The 15,531-nt window shown below is 36.7% G+C and overlaps 1 protein-coding gene across 3 annotated transcripts in view; it reads left to right on the top strand.

The window, feature by feature from the left end:
- Positions 1–15,531, top strand: part of LOC124165067 — a 231,315-nt gene that overhangs the window by 211,399 nt on the left and 4,385 nt on the right. For all 3 annotated transcript variants that reach the window (XM_046542322.1, XM_046542323.1, XM_046542321.1), the window contains exons 5-12: positions 42–265; positions 1,305–1,519; positions 2,510–2,618; positions 3,050–3,144; positions 5,156–5,219; positions 6,480–6,549; positions 7,191–7,496; positions 14,861–15,053. In XM_046542322.1, coding sequence (XP_046398278.1) covers positions 42–265; positions 1,305–1,519; positions 2,510–2,618; positions 3,050–3,144; positions 5,156–5,219; positions 6,480–6,549; positions 7,191–7,496; positions 14,861–15,053 — 1,276 coding nt within the window. The remainder of the gene's footprint in view (positions 1–41; positions 266–1,304; positions 1,520–2,509; positions 2,619–3,049; positions 3,145–5,155; positions 5,220–6,479; positions 6,550–7,190; positions 7,497–14,860; positions 15,054–15,531) is intronic.

Raw genomic sequence — 15,531 nt, 5'->3', positions numbered from 1 at the left:
TTCTTCCATTCTCATGATGTAATGCATACGTCCTATTTCAGATGCAGGGGTAGTTGTGTCAAGCCATGGGGGTTCACCATTTGACTCAGCGGGAAGTAAAAGTACAGAAATGGGTGGATCGGAGACAGATGGACAGGGTATTCATTCTGAGCCTCTTCCAGTGAAATGTGAAGTTTTCCTGGGAGGGTCTTGCAATCCTACAACATGGAGGCAAGACATTGCCATACCTGCTCTCAATGCGTTGGGCATCTCTTATTACAATCCAGTGAGTACTTAGCCCTTAATTACCCAGCATTTACTACTCTAGTATTATTAAACTCAATGAATTGAACAACTTTTGCTTTTCAAGATAAATCCTGGTGTGTAATAGCATTTACAATGGCAACATTTCTGATATCCATTGGATGTGAGGATTTATCTGCAGTATCCATGATAAAGTGTAATCTACAAATGGCAATGTCCACCCTTTTATATAAAACTCCACTACCGACATTCTATGTTATTTTCAAGGTCAAAAAATCAATCCAGTGGAGTTTTATATTAAATTTTGGCAATTACCATTTGTAGTATATATTTTATCATGGATGCATCGCATTTTGAGCAAGTCAATTTGATAATATGTACTAGGAGGCACTATTCTATCTAAATATATCGATTTGTGTGTTGGTATTTTACTATTTATCAATCCAATTTTAATATTTTTTGCAGGTTGCATCTATTATTGATAGGTCTAGTGTATCATTAGTAATTCTCATAAATATATATTTCTTTATATCTTGAAAGTCTATCTAAAATATTTATGGAGGATGTGGAATAAATATTTCAGCTCTGAAAATAATTTTTATGGGAAACAGGATTTTATTCAAGATTCCAAGATTTTTATTGGTTGGCTTATTAATTAATGAATAAATAGAAATATGTTCAAGTTTGTCAGGATAGTACAATATCCAGTTTTTAGATCAAATATGCCTGTTGTATAACTCGATACGTCCACTGCATAAACGCTCAACGATTGCCCACCAAATCAAATCCGCTCATCTAGATAGCCCTTATAGTACTAGATGAGCGAATTTGATTCAGTGGGCGATTGTTGAGCATTTATGCAGTGGAGGTATCGAACTAGCCCTGATTTTTTTCTGAAAAAGGAGTTGATCAACTCATTTTATGAATGCTTGCATATCAGATGACGAATGCTTGTGAATTTTTTGTTTAGAGGTATCACCATAATAATTTTTATACTTGGTATTTTATTGTGTATTAATATGTATAGAATTCTAACGCTCATGCTTCTCTGTTCATTACAGCAAGTTTCCCAATGGGGTCCAGAATTAATAGAACAGGAGCACACTGCCAAACAGACAGCTTCGCTTCTCTTCTTTGTTATCGACTCCCAGACGAGGTCAGTCGCATCCATGCTGGAGGTGGCCCATATATCAGGGAGGCAGCGGAAGCTGGTGCTGGTGGTCCTTCCATACCAAGGACCTGGGCAGCTTGTTTGTGGAGAGCCAATTTCTCAGAGGTATTCATCATGACCACATTTTGTACTTTGTGCTACTGTTATCTCATCATCATCAATGGTCAACAATCCTAAGATTGGTTTGATGTGGCTGTTCACTCAATTCTCCCATCAATTAGCCAATCTTTTCACATCTACATAATTCTTCTCTTTCACATCCTGTTGTACGTGTCCCCTATATTTTATTCAATATCTTCATCGTGCTATCATGCCTCAAGATGTTGGCGATTATGTCGTTTCATCTTCTTCTTAAGGTTGTCACGAGGCTTCCCTTTTCTCCTCCTCCTCTTCACTGTTTTCTATTTTAGACTTGTCTTACAATTTTTGAAACTCAATCATTGTCTTCATTTTGTGAGTGGAAGGGTGCATATCAGCATCAGCATTGCTTTTTCACTACGTATTCAGTTCAAATGGGACCATTGTCAGCCAATATACTGATCGAGAACAAAAATTAAGATTACAACAATGATAATGTTGGAAAACACTGTATATACAATGGCAGAGAGCAAAAAGATGAAAGAATGTTCTTTTGATTCATTCACGCTGCAGTACACAGGATATTACCTCTCATCTGGTGAGGAATTCTAATGACTTGATACATTTATACATAAAAATCACTCCAATTGTACTGAGGAAGTATTGTTGTATCCTATGTGCCTTATTTAATGAAAATTAATATGCTACTGCCCTTCAGCTCAAAAACACCAGCCGCCTTGGAAATAATGCATGCTCATCTAATCCAAACAATAGTATAGGGATGAGTGGATGAAAATAAATGCAAAGGAAGGCCTCGAATCACTGAATAAGTACATATTCAATTATATAAATGAGCAACATGCTTTTATGAAAATATAAGCCTATATGATAGCTGATGCATAATAGAACTTCATTGAACCAATCTCAGGATTTTTGACTGATGATGATGCAGTCAATTGAACTAGTTCTTAATTTCGTCATTATTTTTTAAATAACATAAGAAACCATATTTTTTAGAGAGTTTGAAGATCTCAGCAGTGGTCAAGCAGTTATGCAAGATCTAGTGGAACGCCAAGGAATTCCTGTATTTGATAGCATCCCTGTTGCTTTGGACTGTGCTGCCAAGGTAAGAGAGTTTCTCTAATATTCAGTTTAAAATGTAAATGATGGAGGTGTCTGTTGCTAGAATGCTGTTATCAATAGAGTTTTAAACATAAATCCTCTCTTAAGCTTTTATATGGCTTATCACCATTGTTTTATTGAAAGTCTTTAATTACTCTGATTGCCTATCTGATCAGTAGCAGTAACAAAGGTAAAAAGTGTACTTTCATTGCATTATGTTAGAAAGGAGGCATATTTTTTTCAGCATACCTCTGACTGGAGTGTGTATTCTATCAAAAATTTGCTGTAATAGAAATATATTTTTGTTATTAGATTTTTCGAACTGTGGTTCAATTATATTTTCTGTTTTTATTCTGGAATGGTTATTTCAGCTCATTAAAATATTGCATTTCTGCAATATTCATTCATGATTAAATGGGAAATGATTAATTTCAGGTTCTTCGTGAAAACATTGGGGTCCAGGATTTGGGTCTCAAAGACAATGCTCAACCTGTTAAAATGGGGCATGTTCAGCTGGGAGACAAGCTTTTGTAAGTTGAAAACATTTTTTGGTTACCTAATGAAAATTTTTTATGACCTTCTTAAGAAGGATGTGTTTTTTGAATTCACACTGGACATTTTTTTCTCCAAAAGGATAAATATGATATGTGATATGCATGCTACGGTATAATGCTTTTAGCATAATTGGCTCCCTTCTTCCAATATTCCATGATAGTAAAGTTAATGTTATGGTAGAATGTGAGTAATTTATTGTTACTTTAGAAAGCTGATTCCCTTGAATTATATTTGATCTCTAACTGTCAAATTTTGCAGCAGTAACATGCTGCAAATTTAATTTTATTGGTCCTAAAGCCACACCTAAGATGTAATTATATGTAATATAATTTTAATTTAACCTCAAACTTTTTAAGTAATAGCCTGGCCCTTCTAAACCCTCTAATGGATGTAAAAGTTTCATTGAGTAATGGAATTTGCAATTTCATCCATTGCATGAAATGGGAGGAGCATGTTGGTTGAGGTGGTTGAACGTTTTGCTACTGATCAAAGAGGCCTTAGTTCAAATCCAGTTCGCGGCCGAAACCTGGGTCGGTATTAAAAACTCTTGTGGAACATACAAAGGTGTATCTTCATTATGTTTCCAGTTAAAAACTGTGAATGTCCCCTAGCAAAATTCCTCGCATGGTTAACTTGTCCTGGAAAAGTAATTGTTCCCCCTCCCGTGGGTTAATGAAATGCCTGTGGCTTAATCAGGGCTAGATTTTCCTACAGGCTTACCAGGCCTCAAGATCAAGTAGGGCCTGTTTTCAAATTGTTTGCAAAATTAAATCTACACTATGTATTCTAAAAACAGTGAACACTAAATAACTGTGCCTCATTTTTTTTATAAAGTTTTGCACCAATCACATCAACTTTTATTTAACATATCGATTTATGTCTCAGCAGTGATATATTTTATAATCTATTGTGTAATTTGCAAACTTAAAAATGGGAGGTGATAGTGCCTCATAAGAGGAAGAGCCCAGGGCATATTTTTCATCAAAATCCAGCCCTGAGGTTAATATGGGATTTAACTATCCTCAGGCTGAAGTATTTAATGTGTAGGATTAGTGCTATTTAATCCCCTAAACCCAACATCATGTATCAGGTGTTTTGGGGGAAAGATACCGTATGTGTCTGAATATAGTCCCCCCTTTTTTTTCCAAAAACGCCTGTGGTAAAAGTAAAGGGGGGGGGGGACTATATTGAAACACATTTTTTTTTTTTTTTTCCCAAAACTGAAGCCTCAAAATTAGGAGGGGGGATTCGGAGATATATACGGTAATATGGAGGGGGTGGAGAAAAATTGTGTCACGAAATTTTAATCCTAAATGGCTGATGCCAGTTGAAACCAAAATAACCAATGATGTTTAAGTCGAAAACCCACCATTTTTAAACTACAGAAACTTTGCATCAAGCTAGCTGATTGGCATTTGCCCTGTTGCCGGATGCTCTGGACAACTTGTGATCTTGAATGCTTTCCCTACCAGAGATCGCTATGTATTCAAGGCAGCTCATCAGCTCAGTGGTGGCATGGCAACAGGGAAAACTTGCGGTCAATCATAGTGCTTGGTGCAAAGTTTCTGTTGTTTAAAAATGGTGCATTTTCGACCGAATCATCAGTAGTAATTTAAGTAAATGAAAGATCGTAGCACTTTTCCACAAGAATTTTAATGCGTACAACGCGTTTCGGCTCACTGAGCTATCATCTGGTATAAGACCATGGCTCAGTGAGCTGAAACGCGTTGTACGCATTAAAAATTCTTGTGGAAAAGTGCTACGATCTTTCATTTACTTAAATATGTCTAACTTCCACCAATTGAAGCCTGAATCTGTTGAACTTATCCATCAGTAGTAATTTTGGTTCCAACTGGCATCAACTATACAGGGTTAAAGTTTTATTGCACAATATTTCTTCACGCTGTACGTATATAAAAGAAAAAACATAAAGAAAATAAATCCATACCCTTGCAATTTATTGAATTATTCCATCTCTTTCTTCAGGAAATTAAGGGAGACTTTCGATGACCTTGATACTGGGAAAACTGGAAAATTGAGTCTCATGGAGGTGAGAGTGATTATGATTAATTGGATATCATGTTAGTGGTATGAAAGTGTACGCACACAAATGTGTGCCTTTCTAATTGTAATATCTTGCAATAGCTCAGCATCCTAACTATGATATATTAATGATCAATATCCTTTGCCTAATAGCAGTGTTTTGAAAAAAAAATTAACTTGAAGTATATGTATGTAGTGGGTGTCCTAAATTAAAAAAATTTTGATTGTAAGGGGCCATTTGAGTATTATGGTATGTCATTTTTTTGCCTTTTTCTTTCATAACCCCTCCCCCTAGTAAGGCAAAGTAAGATATTGCCAACCTCCTTCTCTACTCTCATTCATATAATACGAAGTACGTCCATAAAGTAAGTTCCCTTTCGAAATAAAAAAAGAACAAGCACAGATACTACCAAGAGATTTATTGCACAAAACTCTACCAGTCTTACACGATTTTTAGATGTAGATCTCGTGATTTTCCAGGCATTTGTCATAGCATGGCACAGGTTTTTGTAACTCTTCATAGAATATTGCCGCCAGTGTAATCTTCCATGAGGTAACTTTGTCTTTCAGCTCTTAGACACTGTTGTACTGCTGACTTTTACTGATGGACTTTTCGGCGCTAAGTGAACCAATCAATAAAAATGTTTATTGCGAGACAATGGAGAAACTGTGCCCCGCAATACAGAACCAGCACCGAGAAATGCTCATGAAAGGCATGGTTTTCATTCACAACAATGCCTGACCGCACACTGCGAATGTGACAAAAAGACTCCAACAGGGCCTTTGACTGGAATTTTTTTGACCATCCTCCATACAGCCCCAACCTTGCTCCAGGCGATTTTCACTTGTCTCTGCATCTGAAGTCTTTTCTTGGCGGTCAGCGGTACAGCAAGAGCTGGGAGAACATATTACCTCATGGAAGACTACACTGGTGGTAACAGTCTATGAAGGGGGTGTACAAAAACTTGTGACACACTATGACAAATACCTGGAGAATCATGGGATATACGTCGAAAAAGGCATTCAAGGAAATCCCAAAGAAATGTTAAAATATTTTCAGTGTATTTGGTGAGCAAAAATTATTTTTAGGAGGCTATTAAACATTTATGTTGTGTCTAATGTGGCCCGAAAAATGTGATTTAAACATTTCCTTTTTATTTATAGTTAAAATTGAATTTCCAGAAAATTTTTATTTGTGTGCATGAATATTTGTTTTTACTTCATTTGTTAAGGGTCGCTTTTATAATTCTGTATTTTGTTACCTCAGGTATGTCTTGCCTTCCAATCGTTGTCTGGTAGAACCCTTCATCCAGATGAACTCCTAATTGTGGCATCAGGTAAATATTGAAATTGATTTTTAGCTTTAATCTGCAATAGTAATTTTCATTTTGTATACATTTGATTTGTGTCATCCAGCTGACTGACCAGCACATGATTATCACATTTTGGGGGATAAAACACCCCCCTCAGAGCTCAGAGAAATGTTTAAGTTAAATCCATTTCTATTAATTGGATTTATATTACTTATAGAAGAGTGTAAGGATTGATAAAATATCCCTCAGAAAGCCGTAAAACTCACCATTTTGAACCATTTATGTTGAACTTTTTCTGGAGGAGGGCCCCAGCATCTAGCAGGTATTCCGTACTACTACTGGGGGGATCTAAAACCCCCCCAGCCTTAATTCCTGGCTGCACCCCTGGTAGGAATATATTTTCATTAATCATAAATTTTTGCAATAAGAAATAATCTCATTGAGTTTTCTTCTATGCATCGAAAATTTTCCAATGTATTCCCCAAGCATTAGTTGCATTTCATGAGTAAAGATAGTAAAAGTTGGGTAACGGTCATTGAATGGGGAGGTGTTAAATACGGACTCACTGTACACCTTATAAGTGGCTTTTCCTTTATCACCCAGTGTGTTCCTTTGTTTTATTAACCTTTATTATTGTCATGCCTAAATTGTAATGGAATTTTCAGGGATACTTGGACGAGAAAGTGAAGCTGCTGATGGCTCAATAGAGAACAATCATCACTGCATGGATGGTGAACCAAAGCAGCCAAAACGGCGGCAACAACTAGTGCCTCGGATGTTGTGTGTAAATTTGACGAATGAGAGTGCCTTACGAGTTAACTTTGAGCAGTTTTGTGCAATTGTGGCGGAATTCAAAGCCAGGGGCCATTTAGACTGTATAGCACAGTCTAGTGATAGCAAGGCTAATTCTGATAGAGAGAAGAGAACTGAAGAAATGAAACCGTCCAAAGACACTGAGGAGCATTCAGAAGGTGTGTTGTTTTCTTTCATCTGTTTTACTTTATTGATCCTATCAAATCTCAATGTTACTCTATGTAGGCGGATTTACAGGCGGGACTTGAGGGCATGTGCCCCCCTCTCCCCCAGGCGCTTAAAAAATAGACAATATTTTTGATAAAGTCCCATTATCATTATGTTTATTTTGCTTTTTCTAATTAGTAATAGAGCTATATGTAGAGATTACTTCTTAAGCGTTTCTTTCACGCGTACATTTAGATATCAGAAGTTATATCCCAAGTGAAATGAAAAAAGGCGGTAGCGAACCGAGATGGTATGACAGGAAAGTCGGAACATTTAGGTGACTGAAAGCATTCCAAGCAAAGACGAAAATAATGCGTCCCGATTTATCTGCTATTTATCGCGAGTTTATAATGAAAAATATAATCTGTCTAAAAGAAAAATTTTAGAAAAATTTTGTTATTATGTATTTAACGTATCAATACAGTAGATTCCGGTTAATTGGGACTTATCGGGACTTGTGCACTTTGCCCCAATTAAGCGGCTGCCCCAATTAGGCGAAGTCTCTTGTATATTGGCATAAAAAAACTTTGAAATGGCAGAAAGAAGACTAAAGAAGGTTTATAATGCAGCCTAAGTTTATTCAACCATTACTTTGATTAATAAATCAGCGAGTTTAGTTAAATTATTATCATTTTTAAGAATTATAACAATTTAGTTAAAAATATTTTTCGCAGCCTCGGGCGATTCCGAATGAATGTCTTTTACTCAGTCCTATTAACACGTTCAGGGCGGCATGACCCACCGGTGGGTCATGGCTGGTCTATCCCCGTGGGCGGCATGACCCACCGGTGGTTCATGCGTTTCTAAGCTGTATGGGCGGCATGACCCACCGGTGGTCACGTTTCCCATGCGAATTAAAGGAGCTTCTGGCCACGTACGCCCATGAGGACGGACTTATTACGTTCTTCATCGCCCATGAAGGTGTTTTTAGTAAACTTTTTACTGATGCCAAACCGAACTTTTTGCCTAGAGAAAGGTAGCAAGTAAAATGGCGGGCAATGATGTAAAGATTCAGTATTTGATGTTGTATTTGCATTTGTGCGTGAAATATTTTCAATTTTAGTTTAACTAATCGGAAAGATATTCTTATGAACTCGATCATCGGTAATCAACTTCCATAATTTTATGAAATACGTAATTCTTGCATTGCGGGTTGCCTATCCGTCGATTATAGGCGTTTTAAAAAATTCTAGCTGTGTTACGTACGAAGTTCTCATTCATATCAATTCCACAGGCAGTATTATGAAGCTTATTCAATAATAAAAGAAAGTAAAGAATATTGCAGTCATATTGAAGGTAGACGAGAGCTACATATAGTTGATTCGTTATTGAGCCATTATTTTCTATGACACAGCAATCTCTAGACGTAAATTTTATGTTTTGCATCGTCTATCAAAAGTATATCGAAATATAAATCAAGTTGGTTTTGCTCTATTCACATTTTACGATGAAGATAGGTTAACTAAAATATTCCTACTATTTACGTTGCATTATGCATCGCTAGAAATGCTTTTTTCGTTTTCCATAAGACTGTAAGATGGACCTACAAGAAGGACGATTACCTTCCTTGATTACACGTTGAAATACTACTACACTCACCGTTTCAATTACATGGCTTTCACGTATCGAAGATGTTCCACTTCCGTAGATATTTAGAGGGTAGCACACACCGGAAAAATTATTTAGATCGAAAACAAAAATGGAGAAAACATTTCAAAACTATAATAGATGTCATTTTCAGTTTGGTTATCCTAATTGGGTCAATAGAAACAATTTTCTAAATGGGGAATACAAATGAGCACAGCGAAAACTTAACGAATCTCAAATATAATTTCAAACTATTTTCAATATAATCACTTATTTACATTATTTTCAATATATTCACTTATTTTCTTTGACAATGTCAATGGTGAATTTTGTTGAAAAAATCCAAGCATATTGTAGGGTGTCCAATGGACACTGTCCATCACATTCCTCACAAAATGTGTTCACTTTTTTTGCCCTCTCGCTTGCCTCTTTCGTTCCCTTTTCTTTACGTATTCTCTCGTACCAATTGAGGCATCTCTTCCTACCTATCCTCGCAGTACCTTCATATTTACTTAGGTTGTGCAAGGACTTTCACTTCTTTTAAGCTGAAACACCTCCCCCAGCCACATCGCTAAAGACGACATCTTCTTTCAATAATCCATCAATAACTTTCTCTCAAAAATTAGCATTTCCATTTTTTTATTTTGGCCATAATTATTATATAAAACCTATGAATTCACCATCCATGTCCCAAGAAGCAGTTCTAATGCCAGTCTCTTATACCACTTGAGAGATCGTCTGATGCAACTATAATAAGCAGACATTTGGTCGGAAATGTCTACCTCCTTTTTCGCGCTATTGTAGACTATGATGGCTTTTGGTTTCATTATTTCCCCTCGCTTAGATTTCGACGTGATTGGTTGCAAAATCTCACCAAGGTCGGGATTAGGGGATATTATCATAAGTGGTCTTTTTCCTGCCATTTCATCATTCTAACACCTTTTCCACTTTGCCTTGCAATAATTTCCCCCCTTTTCAACTTTTTTTGACGAACCTCTGGTGGATTACCTTTCCGATTCGCCCGCAGAGTGCCACAAACATAGGTCTCCCTACCCAAAAGGTCTTCAGCTAGGCCCATACTTGTCTAAAAATGATCAATGCACAATGTCCGCTCAGCATCAAAAAGTCCCTCCATCAGTTGCAATACAACTTTGTGACCATGTCCAACCTTCTCCATCGTGTTTGGCACTTCACTTTTCCTAGAGTACACTTGCAAACTATGCGTGAATGAGTCAGGGCTACACAGTTTGTAGCATTTTATTCCATATTTATGAGACTTTCCAGGCAGGTACTGCCTAAAATGTAATCGACCTCTCCAAGGTACCATCTGTACGATTGATGCAGTCTCCCCATTCATCGGAGCTTGATAACGCGGCATGCTCTTCCTCTTCAGGTGAATCTTCTCCAATTTTGTCCTTTGAATATGAAGATTCACTGTCTCCTTCGAAATCGGATGGAATGTATGAATCATCGGAGTCAGAACTAAATTGATATGCATCTGAGTAAGCCATCTCCTCTAATTTTTCTTTGCCACTAATAACACAAAAATCACTGCTCCACAAAAAGACAAGGAAAATGGACTCGTATATCCAGTGGCACTCGTTTATTAGCCAAGACTGAAAGTTCTTCTCTCACTGCAAGGAAAATTTTGTCACCATTGTACATGTAAGGCCTTCCGCTCGGCTCGACTAATTTGAAACTCGACGTGTGGATTGCGTTGTTGCGATAAGGCCACTATGTGAGAAGCGATGCCGCACAAGATTATTCAAAAACGAAACTGTCGGATTAGCCTCCTAAGGGTTACTTGCAACACCAAATTGTGGGTAAGCTTACGATAATAACTGAACCCACGAGTGGGTCTGCCTGCAATAAAATTGTAAGCAAAGCTTCACCTATGCCAATAATAATTTGGTTTCTTATCCGCAGATTATGGAAATAATAGATTCAAAGGTTCCGCCCCAACCACCACCCCTCTCCTAGGAGGCGTGAGGTTGGGTGCGGAATATCGTCAGCCCTAGCCTTTTCTAAGCGCCGGACAAGTGCGGTTAGGCCCGTCTTGAGTCTACGAAATCCCATGGAACGTCCACCCCGAAAGGCGAGAGAAAGGGAAAGCCATTGTTTCGTATCGGGTGCTACGGACTGAGCGGTTGGTCGCCAGCGTCACAAAGGTAGAGGTTTTCCCGGTACTTTTGGGGATAAACATTTTCGCGACTTTCTGAAAGCATAGAACCTCTAACAATGACAGCAGGAACGAGATGTATGATTTCCTCCCGCTGCATTTTGTTCCCAAAGCAATAAAACCGAAGCAAGGCATCACAGCGAAATAGAAAGAGGGTAATGAAGGCTCAGAAGATAAATTCGAAACAGTTGCAAAAAAACTATGAAATACCGAATTTTTTCCGATACTTATAACTAAATTATTCCATTCTGGGCTTATAAGAAGGGTAAATAAATTATTTCATTGTTTTCATACCTAAAAGCACGTCTTATTTGTTCATTTTGAAGGTATTTATGTGACAGTAAATAAATATCGAAGAAAATAAAACGTGTAATACGTTGTTGCATATGCAAAAGGGGATTAATTAATAGCTAAATATTGCATTCTGGGCTTATAATAATAGTAAGTGTATAAATTATTTCATTGTTTCCATTTTGTACGTTTTGAAGTTATTTTAGGCGACAATAAATAAATACAGAAGAAAATAAAACGTGTAATGCGTGGTTGCATACGCAAAAAGGGATTAATTAATTACTAAATATCGGTGCATAGGTTTTCCAAAATTTATTGCAATTCATCATTTTCAACTATACCAAAGAAGTGTGCATTAATTTTAACATGATTGGATCGATTTAATTTTTACGAAAATTGACGCCCACGGGGAAGAAACAGCAAATTTCACGATAGCCGCGAACGTGTTAAAGAAAAGTCCTATCCTCTTGGGGATAATATAACAACAAGAGCTTTCAAAATAGGGCAAGAATAGGAACATTTGGGAAAACAAGAGTAAATCAAAAAGGGAAAAAAATAGTATTCCGAAAACAAAAAATGTTAATTTGGTCGCGAGTATAGAGTCTATGTCGCCGACTCATGGCCCAATAAAGCGGCATGATGTCCCAATTAAGCGGAGAATACTCTGGGATATTCCTCTATTTGGGTTCTGTTCTTCAAGATCGGCCCCAATTAAGTGGCTGCCCTAAGTAACCGGTGGACCCATTAAGCGGAATCTACTGTATTTTCATGTTACCTATTAACTTTTATATTAAAATAAAAAGTAAATTTTGTGCAGCAATTGTTGCATGTTGTTCTTTATCCCAATAATGAGAAGACCGTTTGCTTGTCAGACCCTTGTCCCCCACCCCAGAAAAAAATCCAGGATGCTAAAAGACCTTTTACTTGTATCCATTTTCAAACTGAACCTCTTTTCCTGTAATGGAAAATTATTCCCTCATTTATTCTTGATGTATTATTTTTATAGCTGTTGTTCTGATATCTCCTGTCATATTCCCATCATTCACCTACAGCCAGTGGGAGTGTGTGAGATAGGAAGATTTGATTGAATCCCAAAAAAATTGAGATTTGATCAAATTCTTGTTTGTATTAGACCCTCAACCCGTTTCCAGTCTAAACTTATAGGAGATTAAATATGAGAAGGATTTTATTACGACATCAACTCATTTAATTGAAAGTATGATTTGAGTCGTGAATCCGAGTCGAATATTTATAAAAGTTTAGATATTGATGGCACAGTTCTGTATATTTTGGTATTCTTTGTATTAATGAGCTACTGGTTATAATGACATTATGGAAGGAAAAAGTGTGATAAGTTTGGAATGTAAACCACAGTCTTGTGATAGCAAGTTACTAACATGTGTATATTCAATTTGTTCAGTTGTTTATCTAGATGGAATTGTTTTGGCAATGGAGATTTGAGTAAATGCAAGTAAAGATAGCTTTTTAGTCCCAATCCCTTTTCTTCTTTGCCATAAATTTACCAAAGGTGGTAAAATTTTGCCCTGATCAAAAATTTTTGGCAACTTTTGAAAGTCGATGAAACATTATTTGACCATTCAACCTTGTGTTCTCAGTGGGCACTTCCTTCATATCCATGGGAGAGGGGCAAAGTGTGGCTGAAATACAGGTATTCTGTGCATATTGACCATGTGATTGTGTGTGAGTGAATGTTGCATTCCTCGAAAGTGGCTGTCATCCACTTGGAGGATCATGCATGAATGGTGATATGATTAGGTAAGTGGGTTTTGTGCCCTGGATTTAACCAATGCCCTAGCAAGCCCATGGGTTATGGGGCTTTAACTCCCTCAAAATATTTCATAGACACTGTCCTAAGTATACCCCCTCCAACATTATCTTGCCCTGGAGTTTTCTTCCTTTGAGCCCATAATGGTGTAATTGAAATATAGTGAATTTTCACTATTCCACAATAACTTTAATGCATACAATGCATTTCGGCTCCATGATCCAAAACACATTGTACGAAATAAAGCTATTGTGGAAAAGTGCTAATTCATATTATTTCAATAAGTCAAACTTCCACTATGTAATGCCTGAATCAGTTTAAATTATCTATCATGGTGTGTTTGATTAAAATATTGTGTACAAATGTAAAATGCTAAATTTATAATTTTCCAATTAATTGCCACACTATTATCCTCAATTTTTCTGATTTAGCATGTTTCCAATTTATGGTCCGTGGTTATAGCGTAACTAGGAATATGTTTTGGGAGGGATGGGATGGCCTGGGGTGGCAACTCCCTCCCCGAGTCGACGAGGGGGTTCCGGGAAATTTTAAAAAATCACATGCCTAGGGATATATTTTACGTCATTTTGTCTCTAAAAATTTAGCATTAAGTAGATGCAGTTATTGTACGTGAAAACTAGGCAATATTTTTAAATATTTTTTTTATTTCTCTTAGGCTTTTGGAGGGATCTATCCCCTCATCCTCCCCATAGTTTTGCCACTGGTCCTTGTGAGCAACCTTTGGATTAAATAAGATATTTTCGTTAAAATGGGGGCGTTGAAAGTTGCCGGGTTGCCAATTTTCCCCTAATTTCATGTTTCCTTAGGTTTCAGGATTAACTATTGTAACAGTCAAGTAACTTTCCAAGACCTATGACTCATTTCAACAATTGGTTGGCATGATTTGTATGGCACTGACTGGAGGAAATGCTTTCAGCTGGTTGTTCATAGCTGAAATAAATATAAATGCTAACATGTGGTGTTAGTTGCCTACTGCATATGATGACATTGGGAGTCGCTGTATCAAGTCAACTTATCCATTAAAACTAGACGTGAAACTTAGATATTCCTTCCGATTGATGTCTCATTACCTAAAATTTTGGTCATTTCAGCTGAAAAATAGATGAAAATATTGTCCTATTACGCCAAAATATCAAAATTCATGGTAAAAATTCTGGTATAATGCCTCAATCAATTTTGGAAAAAAAAGTGTCTGTAACATCAAAACAGACTGGTGAGTTTTGCCACATATTAAAACTTTCTCCAAGAAAAAAGTGAAAAAAACAAGGCGCTATAGTCAGCACTATTGGATTAGAAGTGTAGTAGAATACATTTGAAAACTCCTGCAATTATGGACTTTACCTTAAAGTGATTCTTTTTATGTATGTATATCCAATCATCTTAATTTATTGTTTTGTACTTCTTTTAAATGCAATGCTAAAATGAGTTCTTTTTTTCTTCGTCTTTTGCAGGAACCACGTTGAATTCAACAGAAAGAGCTGTGGATTCTCAGCATCACATTTTAGAATTAGGTGGGAATGGACAGACACTTTCAACAACATTAGCCAGGAATGATGGTGAATTATCAAGACAAATAGATGTGTATCTCGGTGGTTCTTGTGGGGATTCAAGATGGAGGGAGGACATTGCCATTCCTATATTGAAGTAAGTGAGACATGCTTATTAATATGAAAACATATATATTAAATACTTTCGTTTTTCTCAAATACATATTTGGCCCTATTTTAAAAAGAGTTGGACATGTGAGGAAAATGAATTAATTAGAAGTTTCAATTTTCCAGTGTTACTAGTGACTTAGTAAATTGCCAGTAACTTTAAAAGATTAGCATGTTAGTACGTATTCCACTGGATTTAGTCTCTATTATTCAGTCCGCTGTGGGGAGAAAATGTAGGACAGTGGGTGTCATAGGGTGAAAGCAAAATGGATACAAAATAGAGTACTCATTTGCAATGTTCTGATAGTTATTAGTGCATTTTGCAGAAGCTTTTATAGTAGTGCATGATCATATTTGCTCTTTCATTAGAATAAGTCAATTTCACAGTACATAGTTGTAATTGGGTGATATAACTCACAGGGGTATATGAGGATTAATTTTTGTGACTCCAATGAATTTATTTTTCT

The sequence above is a fragment of the Ischnura elegans genome, chromosome 9 (genome assembly GCF_921293095.1).
Source record: "Ischnura elegans chromosome 9, ioIscEleg1.1, whole genome shotgun sequence".
Classification (NCBI taxonomy): domain Eukaryota; kingdom Metazoa; phylum Arthropoda; class Insecta; order Odonata; family Coenagrionidae; genus Ischnura; species Ischnura elegans.
Note: the sequence above shows the minus strand (reverse complement) of the source record. Positions and strands in the feature narration are given on the sequence as shown.